The sequence below is a fragment of the Protopterus annectens genome, chromosome 5.part0 (genome assembly GCF_019279795.1).
Source record: "Protopterus annectens isolate FY-2018-M chromosome 5.part0, PAN1.0, whole genome shotgun sequence".
Classification (NCBI taxonomy): domain Eukaryota; kingdom Metazoa; phylum Chordata; order Ceratodontiformes; family Protopteridae; genus Protopterus; species Protopterus annectens.
Window position 1 is genome coordinate 1,644,540,341 of NC_056735.1, and position 12,116 is coordinate 1,644,552,456.

The 12,116-nt window shown below is 42.3% G+C and overlaps 1 protein-coding gene across 2 annotated transcripts in view; it reads left to right on the top strand.

Annotated features, from left to right (window-relative positions):
- MIS18A (MIS18 kinetochore protein A) overlaps window positions 1-12,116 on the top strand; it is a 234,974-nt gene that overhangs the window by 188,500 nt on the left and 34,358 nt on the right. The window contains exon 4 of one of the 2 annotated variants that reach the window (XM_044071431.1): window positions 861-951. In XM_044071431.1, the coding sequence (XP_043927366.1) occupies window positions 861-951 (91 nt within the window). Of the gene's footprint in view, window positions 1-860; window positions 952-12,116 lie in introns of those variants that run through there. The other variant, XR_006364807.1, reaches the window with a different exon arrangement.

Genomic DNA, 12,116 nt, shown 5'->3' on the forward strand with positions numbered 1-12,116 from the left:
GCCTCCTCACATAAGTCAATGAGGTGAACTCCTTAGGTCGTCCCGGAGTTATTAGATTGAGGACCAGGGATACCTCATGCTCCTGTACCAGGAATGCTTGTTGGTAACATTCTTAATAGAAAAGAATTGAAAATGACAAGGGCAGCTGTTTTAACGGTATGTTCAACTGACTTTGTGAGAAGGGAAGTGGGGGGAGGTAGTTTATCTATTTTCCAGGGATGTCTGAAAGCTTTAGTAGTCAGGTTAGAAGAATGGACATCCACCTGTGACCAATTCCTGTGGACAGTTACAGTAGTGATTCTTTTATACTGAGTCATTCTTTGCTTTTAAGTCTCGTTTTACTGAAGCTTCAACTTGAAAAAAAAAAAACAAACTGACCAGACCTTCTACTTCACAAAACCAACAGAAAAGCGTTTCTTTGTATGGAGCAAAGCCCCCCATGACTTCATACTTGTATAGACCAACTCTGACTTTGTACAGCTGTGAAGAAGATAGAAAAGCCTAAGTTTCTGTTATCACTGATGCGGAAGTAGAAACCACAGCTGCAGTGCCTTCCTGTGTAAAAAGTAATCGAGCAGTTTCAAATCAGGGCAGAGACAAAAATTTGAAACTTCTCCCCTCTACACTAGACAAAGTATGGGGAAACCCTAAGCTGAGTATACTCACACAGCCCTTCTGTGTTACTGTAAAGTACACCGTGTTAAAAGTGCTTCAGTGGAAAAAGTAATATGTATAGTCATTTGTTGAGGTGTGAAGATGGCAATGATAAAATAAGTGTATTTTGACTATTTTGGTGGGACACAGTCAGTAAAATGGAGTATACTGCAGCCTGCAGACATTCATAAAGCTTGTGTGTTTAGTTATGTCATAGGATCTACACAAGGTGAAATATCTGAAGATGTGCCTATCTGTACTGAAACCCGAAGATATATAGAAGGTGAAATGGAAAAGGTAAAGTATGCATCCTTTTCGTTCTGTGTTGTATTATGTAGATCACTGTAGAGGCCATCATGTTTTCCTGAACCACGTTTGTTAGTGCAGATGGAGGCGGTGCACTTTAATGCCAATTTGAAGGGATAGTGATGTTAATATTCTACTATGCAGTTTTATTTGCGAAGTGAAATTTATGCAGTTTCCAAAAGCATCACACTAAGTGTTGCTCATGAAGAGAGTAGTTATGCCTATATGCAAATTCATTTCTCAGGTTATTCATACTGAATAAGTAAATGCAAAAGCTGTTTTTAAAAAATGCCCACTTTTGTCAGATGTGTAAACTTGCTGAAGTTAACCTTTATCGTGAAGAGCTATGAAAATGCCAGTGTTCTTTTAATTACAGAAGTTTTCAGGTATTGGGAACAAACACAGCTATGCATAAGTATGTTTGAAGCATTTAAGGCAAGCAGTATCTAACACAGCTGTTTTTGTTAACTTTTAAAAAATACAAAGCAGTTTTATACGGGGATATCCTTGTGTGGGCACCCTGTTTGTAGCTTTAAGACTGGAAAGGAGAAGATAGGAAAGATTGAAAATGGAGTAGACATAGCAAAGAGGGAAGCAAAGAAGGAACACATCAAGAGTGTTTTACTGATGGAGGTGAGAGAGGAAGGGTACTATATTTTGGCAGGGGATGAACCCCTATATATATATATATATATATATATATATATATATATGTATATGTATATGTATATATATATATATATATATATATATATATATATATATATATATATATACATATATATATATATATATATATATATATATATATATATATATATATATATATACACACACACACACACACACAATGTAAGCAGATAGTTTGGGGAGGAAGTAGGTTAGAGGTGTAGGAAAGAGGATTAGGGAAGGAGAAAAGGAGTTGGGCACAGCAGGACACTTGGTCCACAGGACCTCAGATATTTCCACTGTCTGGTAGTGCAGTGGAGGATCCCGATATTGAGGCGGTGGAGGCCTGTGGTGGCGGGTTAGTCAGGGCAATTGGAGCAGCCAGTCTTCAACCCACTGAAGATCTCTGTCCTACCTGCTCCACCACTTCCTCAGTCAAGTCCCAAAGTCCACAGTCTGTGAGGTTTGCCGGGCTGCCATATGTCAGGGTGCCTATAGGAGTGAAACCACTGCCCTAACCTTGTGAGGACATCCCTGGACAGGCAGAGGGTGTACGTTTCCTGACTTGGGAGCAAAATGGTAGGGCTGCTCCTATGGATTCGGGACCTGTAGTAAAATGAACAGAACTGGGGGGGGGGGGCATAATTTAAAGCAGTGAAAAGGAGGGGAGGTGTTAACAAGAAATGGTAACAATAGATGTACTCGTAATACATCATTGCACAACAGTGATTTTTAAACCATTTTTCAGAAAAAAAATCTGGGAAATAGTACTGGAAACATGGTAACATTCTGTGTATTAATATCAAGGGGAGGCGTTTTTTTCCAAGTTTTTCTATATGCTTTCATTAAGTATAAAAGCAACAAAGCATGGATTTTCATAAATTCATTGTACCTAATCCATCTATGCTAATAAAAATTTCTTCACTGCAAGTTGAACTTTAAGGACTTCATGACCTTCAAACGGCTACATTTTTGTGCATAGTTTGTCTCTCTGGGGGATGGGTTCTTTCTGTGACGTTTAATACATGTCCATTGAAGTTTCTACTTTCTACTATGCCTTGCGTACTTTACTTGCAAATTTAGGTAATACCATGCAAATTTGCTCTAAGCTCAGAGGCAAGCTATATGCACACACAAATGTAACAGTTGAAAGGAACTCATGACATCTTTCCAGTTCAACTTGAAGTAAACAAAACATTTGATTTAGTAGACTAGAAATATTTCATGGCAGTGTGCAGTGATAATTTCTGCTTAATAAATGTAATCATATAAGGAGATTAAGTAGAAATATATACAGAAATAAAACATTTCTCACTGTCCTCTGTGCTGCTCATTCACTTAATACTTTATTGCCCACTCCACCCTTCTCTCTGCTTAGAGTGTGGTGGCTAATTGAGTTTATCCGTCTTGTACATGCCACTAATATTTTAGAAAAAAAATAGTGTCTTGCATAAATATCATAATGCTAAATACACAAAGCAAATCTTTTTTTCTGAAAATGTTCCGACTGTAGTACTAGTTACTAAGGTAGTACCTACACTATATGAAATTGTGGCAATGCAAAAATGTTCTTTTCTGTTTATGTATATCAGTTCTCTAAATGTACATTTACATATCTAGCATTACTTCTGCATGTGCACTGGTATTTATACACAAAAGCAAAGCATGTCTACACACAAGCAATGCCATGTTTGTATCCAGAAGTATTTTTGTTTACAGATATGTTTAGTGCAAGTCATACATTTGGCTAAAGCATGTACACAGTTGTTGCATATCTGCATGCATGCAGTAATTATGTAATATGTTTTTTAAACCAATTTTGATAAGATTTAAAAATGTAAAAATACTATCTGAAGTAGTTTACTTCATTTGGTCTTCAACCTTTGTGCTTCGGATCCGACATGGCCACATAGCTGGCATCTTTGATCCGAGCTCTCAGCTCCTCCCCTCTACCCATAATGCCCCGTCTCCTTCCTCCCTTCAGATCTCGTTTGCCACTGATATAGCAAGCAGCATGATTCATGCTCTTGGCAGTGAGGAGATTCGTTGTCAGATTTTTTGAGGGTTTGTAAGTAATTTATTTTCTAGAATCTTACCTTCTCTTATACCTATCCTCTCTGCGCGACACTAGTCTTATTTTAAAAAAAAAAAAACTTTCCCCGTTTCTGTTCTAGTGTGAGTGAGTGTTTGGACCTCCTTTGGGGGATCATGTCAGAAACTCCCAAACCTGGTTTCAAGCGTTGCTCAGAATGTGGCCATGAGCTCTCTCCAGCTGATGGCCACACTGTGCGTGGTGTGCCTGGCAGCTGCACATCTTGATGCCTCCTGTCCTATCTACGCTGGGTTTAACCCCAGAGCACTTCAGGACAGGAGGAACAAGCCAGTTGTCAGGGGCCTTTTGCCCACATCAGGAACGGCTATTCCCACTTCTTCTAGCTCAGCTACTGCAAGGTCTTTCCCTTCCCAGGCCTCAGGGGCACAAACTTCCGCCAAGAGGTCTGTGGAGGTGTAGAAGGCCAAGAAAGGCCCCACAAGAAGTCTTCTGACTGCTGTGCGCCGGCTGGTCCTCCACTGAAAATGGCTTCTTTTTCCAGGCCTAGTTCCACTTGCCTCCGCTAAGGTTCTCCTCAGAGCCAGAGGTCGTTAGGTTAGGTCGCCTGTCACCCCCCCCCCCCAGCATGTATCTAGGTTTGCTTCTGTGGTGTCTTCATCCCGCTTTACCCGGAACCTAAGTGATGTGGAGAAGGGCAAGATGATACAGAATTTTATCCACACCCAAATCCAGATGGAGGGTCCTGCCAGCACCTGGAAGGGGGTGCCTCGCAACCTTTTTTCTCTCCCATACCTCCTTCTCCGATCCGACCAGCAGTTTTGGAGCCCTTGCATCCAAGGTCCCTCTGGGTCGAGGGGTTGGCGTCGATGGTAGTTCCCCTGTCCTCAACGCCGGCAGTTGCCTTGAGTGGGTCAGATCTGACCACGTCTGATCCGAGCTCTCTGAGCCGTAGCTATCTTGGGGTCGAATCAGAGGGGGTTCCGTCAGCTGTGAAGCTGGTTGGAGCACAGTGTCTCCCGCGGTATCTTGGCTCCTAGGGTCTCTGCTCCGACTCCTCTGTTGGATCAGAGGGATATGGCTCCCCTGGGATTGGCTAAGGAGCTTTGCATTCGATGTGATGGAGAGGGTCCTCTCGATTCCTTAGAGACCTTTGACCAGCTCCTCCTCAGACTCAGCCCCGACCCCCCCGGATTGAGTCCCAGCCATCTTGTCCTCTCAGGGACAGCCTGTGCCAGTTTTGCCCCGGGCACAACAGGAAGTTTGCGGGTCCTTGCCAGCGAGTCCCACTGAAGAGGCTGCACGCAAACGTGCATGTAGGAGGAGGCAGTTGAACTCCTGTCAGAGTCCCTCACTTCAGACACTGATTTGGAGGAAGGAGAAGGCTCCCCTGACCCCCCCCCCCACCGTGGATGTCACATTTGGAGACATCATGGAAATCCTTCGCCAGTAGGGGGGTGGTCTGCCCAAAAGCCAACCCTGGACGAAGCAATGTTTCTCAAGGCATTTGGCATGAGCCCATCTACTTCCTGGGTGTCCCCTCCTGCAGATCCCTTGGTAGATCTTGTAACATCTGGGGTGTGGTAGGAACCGGACACGGTGGAGCCCATCCTAAAGCTACCTGACTAAGTCCTTAGCCCTCTGGACAGAATGCATTGGTTTAAAGTTTGCCCAGTGGATGCTATGGTCAGGGCAGTGGCCACCAAGAATGAGCTCGCTCAGGAGAGCTCTGTGGTCCACCAACCTGACAGTGGCGCTTACTACCATATCAAAATGGACAGATGCTCTCAGAGGTTCCTTCACTTCCAGCTAGGAGCCTATTATTTTCAGTACAGAGCCCTCTCCTTTGGTCTCACCACTGCCCCCCTTCAAGTGTTTAACAAAGTGATGGCAGTAGTAGAGGCTCACCGGAGGCTTGGGGTATCCAGGTTTTCCCATACCTGGATGATTGGCTCTTTGTTGCCCCAACCACGCATCTACTATGTCATGCCAGGGACTCTCTTCTGCTTTTAGCCAACCATCTAGGCATTACCATCAGTCTTCCCAAATCAGCACAGTCTCCTGTTCAGAGCCTGGACGACTTCGGAGCAAGGTTGGATACGAGACAAATGCAGGTTTTTTTCACTCTGGAGAGGATACACAGTCTAAAGCTTGCATGAGTTACAGGTTCTTTATGCAGAGGTTCTGACGGCGGATGCAGTCCTCAGGGCCTTGGGGTCTATGGCAGCTACAATCCAATTATTGCCTTTAGCACACCTTCACATGCGGAGTCTTCAGTGGACCCTGGCCATCCAGTGGTCTCTTCTGGATCTACCCTTGTCTTACCCTGTCTGAATATCTCTGGTGTTCAGGGACTCCTTTCTGTGGTTGATTTTGTCTCCGGACCTTACAAAGGGTCGTCCTTTTTTTCAACCCTTGCCCCAAAGCCACTGTGACCATGGACTCCTCCCAGCTCAGGTGGGGGGTATTGATTGAGACAGACGGTCCAAGACACGTGGTCTCTAAACGAGACCAGTTTGCGTATCAGTGTTCTAGAGATGAGAGCGGTGCTTCTAGCATTGCAAGCTCTTCAGGCTCATTTTCCTCTAGAGACGATTGCCATTCAGACGGACAATATGTCAGTAGTGTGGTACATCAACAAAGAGGGGGGAACCAGATCCTACCCCGTTTGTCGTGAAGCCATGAGAGTGTGGGAGTGGGTGATTTCCACCCGTCGTTTTCTGGTAGCATCGCATATTCCGGGTTGGTCCAACATTCTTGCAGACAGGTTCAGCAGGTCTATCCTTCTGCCTTACGAATGGTCTCTGAACCCTTCAGTGGCAGAGCGGATCTTCCTCAGGTGGGGTCATCCTTGCTGCGATTTCTTTGCATCTCCTTTCAACACAAAGCACAGCGAGTTCTTCGCTCTGAACCCCCCTTCAGGGGGAAGCCCCCAGAGATTCTCTGGTTCATGCTTGGCCATCCGGTCTACATGCCTATCCTCCCCTACCATTAATCTCCAAGTTTCTTCAGAAAGCTCACAGACTGGTGGGCACTGTCATCCTCATTGCCCAATTCTGGCCTCGCCAAGTCTGGTTCCATTCCCTATGGTCTCATGCAATAGTTTCTCCTTGGACTCTGGATGCAGTTCTGGATCTTATTTCACATCCTTCTGGGATACCTCATCCAGGTCTGGCCAGTCTGACGCTCACGGTCTGGTTGCTCCAGTTCCCACGATTGTCAGGGCTCCCGGTTTGTCTTCCTCCATAAAGGAGATTCTGGTTGAAGCTCACAAGTCGTCCACCAGAAGAGTTTACCATAGCAAATGGATGCGTTTTTCTATCTGGACCTCGCAATGGGCCTAAAACCCCTTTACGGCTCCAACTTATGCTGTTCTGGGTTTTTTAGCAGATCTTTTCCAACAGGGCGCCAGTTCGTCCACTATAAAAGTACAACATGCAGCTATTTCTAATTTTCATATCGGTGACAATGTGACTTCCGTAGCGTCTTCTAAACTCTGCAAGACTTTTATTAAGGCTACTTTTCTGCTACATCCTCCGGTGAAAGATCCAACACCTTCCTGGGACCTTACTCTGGTTCTCCAGGCTCTAGTCTCTCCCCCATTTGAACCTGCGGCTACAATTGAGTTACAATACCTATCCTATCCTGGAACACTGCATTTTTGGTAGCCATCACTTCTGCTAGGAGAGTGTCGGAACTCCATGCTCTTTCTATCAAAGTGCATTATGTGATCTTGCGTAAGGATAGTCTCCTTACGTACTAATCTATCCTTTTTGCCTAAGGTGGTCTCTGAAGCTAACATAAATTAAGCTATCAATCTGCCAGTATTTTTTCCAAATTTCCAGAACAAGGGTGAATATAAATTGCATTTGCTAGATGTACATAGACAACTACACTTCCACTTGGACAGGACCAAATCCTTTCAAAAGTCTGACCAGTTGTTTGTTTCTTATGCTAAGCCCTTTTTGGGCAAACCAATTTCTAAAGTCACAATTGCTAAATGGATATCCCAATGCATTTCCAGAGCTTATTTAGCAAGAGGGCTCTCTCTGCTGAGTCAGGTGAAAGCACACACTACCAGGTCTATGGCTACTTTGGTGGCTTTCTGGTCCAGGGTCTCACTGGATGACATCTGCTCTGCCACCACATGGTCCTCATTTCATACCTTTATTTCCCACTACAAGTTGGATATAATTTCCAGAGGTAGGGCTTCTTTTGGCTCCGCCGTTCTCCGGAATATCCTTCCATGAGGGCCTCCAAGGTGCTAAGTAGCTGAGGATTCTGTCCCAAATTTTGAAGACCAAATGAAGTAAACTACTTCAGATAAAGAAGTTATGTACTCACCATAACGTTCCATCTGAGAAGTTGTACTTCATTTGCCTTCGACCATCCCTCCCTCCTTCCCCCTGCCTTGTCACTCTTGTTCTGATCACGTGCTGAAGAAGTGTACCATTCATAGCCATTCTTTGTACCTTGGTTCAGAGTATGACATTAATCTAAAGTGGTAAGGCTTTGTTGGGTTGGGTTTATGTCTTGTTATGAGCAGCAAACTCTGTCTGAAGGGAAGAAGGAGACTAGGAATTATGGGTAGAGGGGAGGAGCTGAGAGCTCGGATCAAAGATGCTAGCTATGCGGCTGTGTTGGATCCGAAGCCCAAAGGCTGAAGACAAATGAAGTACAACTACTCAGATGGAACGTTATGGTGAGTACATAACTTCTTGTTTTTTTATAAAAGTCTGACCTTCTCATCATCACCTGATCTACCCACTCAGCCAACTTCTCAGGCCTGTGCCTTTTTTAGGTGCCCACAGATAGTGGTCCCTGCCTAGAATAAGAGGTGCTCACCCAACTCTTGCCAGATGTAATTTTTTTAATATAATGATGTTTCAGATTTCTCTAGGTATATCTCCCTTAAGAGGTAAACCATGATTTTTGTCGTCTTGCCAGACCAGCTTGGCTTTGTGCCTTCTCTGGTGCTGCCATCTTTTGAAGTGGCAGAACCAGATTGAAGAAATCAAGTGTGGTCTGTGATTCACAGTTTGGCAGCCACACCCTCTGGGATATGACCTCATCCTAACCAAACAAGCTTCATATAGGTACATTTGACATGAACCTGGTATTGGCAAGTTTGGTTTTACTATGTATATTGTTTACATTTCCTTGCCATGATTATTTGTATTTAAGTTGCTATTGTGTGTTTCTGCTTTTGTTCTGTTTGAACAATACACTTGAATGTCCGTCTTTAATCATTTCTTAATTTTTTTTTCAGTGTTATATCAGTATTTTTTTTTTATTTCACTTGCCTTCCTGTTGATGTCATTATCCTGCAATATAAACTACTGAGTATTTTGAGGTGATGAGATGTCAATGTGCGGGATGGGCATGGGATTAGGCATCGTTGCAGAGGGATATTTGAGATATATTAGGCTAGCTTGACTCAGTGCCACTTAGCACAGCTGCTCATAGAGAGAAGAGTAAATCAGCCTAACTTGCGTACAAAACATGTAAATGAGCCTGAGTTTACATGAGTAAGTTTGGCATATTTAGCTCAGATTTCTGCTCACTTGAGGTAGGCAACAAGTCTTTTAGGAAAGGGCAAAATGTATCAAGTAAGCTTAAAATAGCAAAAAATGTTCTAAATTATTCAGAAGCAGTTCATATTGATTTTATTGAACAGTTGTTACTAGGGTAACTGTGCCTTTCATTAATAGGACAGTCAGATGCAGTTGCCTCATGTTAATATTTGTGACACGAGTGTCATTTATAAATGGGAATTATTTATTTAACATTTGTTTATCGGGGATATCCGACTGGGCTAAAAAGTCCATTTCCAGAGGAGGCTCGAGGAGAAAAGCTCCAAATAATAGTAAGTTAGCAATATAGTATTGAAGTAATTTGCATAGGTACATCAGAACAGAAATTTAAATAGTTTGTATTTAAATTAATTAAAAGTAAGACGGAAATCCATGATCCAGAAGGCGCAGTAATGAAATGCAATAACTTGGATTATACAAAAAGAAAAGCAGTTTTGCCGTACAGTGTATACAAAATGTAATGCGACATTGAAAAGTAGTAGATAGCTTAAAATGTAAACAGCATTGTTAGAGGGAAGAGATAGAGGAGATTAATATGATAGTAACTGGACAGTAGTGAAGGGATAGATTGATGAGAAGTGATAGAACAGAGAAAAGGTCTGAATTACAGATATGAGACTATGTGGAAACATGAGAGATAGGTTAATGACTGGACAGTGAAAGGGAGTAATATATTTTCTTTTTCAGCCAGGGGTAGTGCATGAACAAAGCCAATTGTCAGCTAAGTATGCTCTGAGGAGTTACTTAAACTTGGATGAGTTGGTGGTGCTAATGATGTGTTGGGGAATGGAGTTCCAGGCTTTGGAGTATAGAGAATTGCTGAAACGGTTTGATTTAATGACTTTTAGCAGGTGTTAGTAGATCGTAGAGTCCCATTGTTTGAGTAGGGCTGAACAGTATGTTGGAGTGCTGGACATTTATCAGGTTGGTAAATGATAGTATGGGTAGTTGTAATCTGAGTGAGGGATAAGAGGTTATGTAATTCTAGCCATTGTAGTTGAACAGTACATTGATAAGGTCTGTGTGGTAGGCTAGTGGCAAATTTTGGCAATTTTGTGATAGCAATCCTCACGTTTGACTAGATCTGTGTGTTTTTGTAGGTTAGTGAAGCTAGGGGAAGCATAGAGTAATGAAGAGAGAAGGTATGTCCTGGCAATTACTTGCCTGGTAGAGTTGGTAAGGAATGACTTAGCTCTGTAGAGTGAGCCTAGCTTGATGTCGGTCTTTTTAATGGTTAGCGCTGTGTGTTTGTCAAATCTCAGGCTGCTATCAGTGGTGACACCAAGCAGTTTGGTATGAGTGATGGATTCAATTTTTGTTTTGTTGGCTGAGTAGATAAAGGGTGGTGTGTGCTCAGTGGATTTGTTATTAAAGAAGAGCACTAATTTGGTTTTGTTTGGGATTAAAATTAATTGATAGCTGGAGAGGTCGGATTATATGGCTGAGAATGATTCCTGGGTAATTTCTTGCAGTTTTGGAAGGGTAGAAGCAGCGCATATTTAAGTAGAGTCATTAGCATGTTGAATTATGGTTGACAGTTGAGCAGCAGTGTGGAGTTTGTTGGTAAAAATTGTAAAGAGAAGTGGGCATAAGATTGATCCTTGAGGGGCACCAACTGTAATGGGTAAGTAGGAGGAGAGGGCATTTTTCCACTTCACAGCTTGTTGTCTGACATACGAACCACAAAAAACACAGCCAAAACCCAATACAGGGTAAAACGAAGAATAACCAGCAATACAGTTCAGACCACTGCAAAACGGATCCACGGAAAGCCAATGTGTTGTAGAAAAAACTTTAATCAAGACTTAGCGCTTTCACCAAACAAACTGTGGCATCATCAGAGTCAATAATTACAATCCAAGGACACCAGGTTTAAATAGTACAATAATTAATCAATAATTCAATAATTAATTAAACCTGTTGCATCCTTAAACAAACACTGCCAAACAACTCGGTCCTTGATGCCTAAAATATAAGAATGTTATTCAACCCAGTCATGAAATATTGTTAAAATTGTGTAAAACATTTGTATTTGTATTTATACATTAGTAGTTATAATGATAAAAATTTTGTAAAATAACAAATACAATGAATTTTAAACCTTTATATCACATATGATTTTTGCCTCAAAATAGGTTTTAAAGATATACAATCATTTAAACCAGGTTGCTTCATTGCATTTAACCTAAGTTGCCACTCTGCTTCACGAAGAGCAACTTTGTTACCAATGTCCCCACCTTGGTCCGTGACCACCCGATCAATAATAAAAAACAAAAACTTTTTAAAACTAGAACATTTAACAAAATGAAGGTATAGGGCGTTGTGGGCATTTTTGTTTTTCACAGATCTAACATGTTCCAACACCCTGTCCCTTAATCTGCGTGTGGTCATTCCAACGTAAAATGCATCACAAGAGGTGCATGAAGCAATGTAGATAATATTTTTGCTGTTACAATTACATGCACCTGGACATGCCAAAGTACGCCCATAATTTGCCACACAAATATAGGGCCCTTCCGCTACAAACCTACATGCCCTACATGTTCCACATTTACCCATCATGGGCTTAACTGATTTAGGGACCCTTTCAAGAATGCTCTTCAAATTTGGTCCTTTACTAAAAACAATTCTAGGTTCAAGCCCTAAAATGGTCTTTAATCCAACACTCAAAACTGTTGTCCCATAAACTCTTCATTACAGTGCACATCTCAGTAGTTTTTTCACTAAAATGCAAAACAAAAACTGGACCCTTATCAGTCATCTCATTTTCACTGGGAATTACACCCTCCGTACCCCTCACCAACCCATCATTGATCGCAAACTTCCTTAAAATAGGAGAGTAT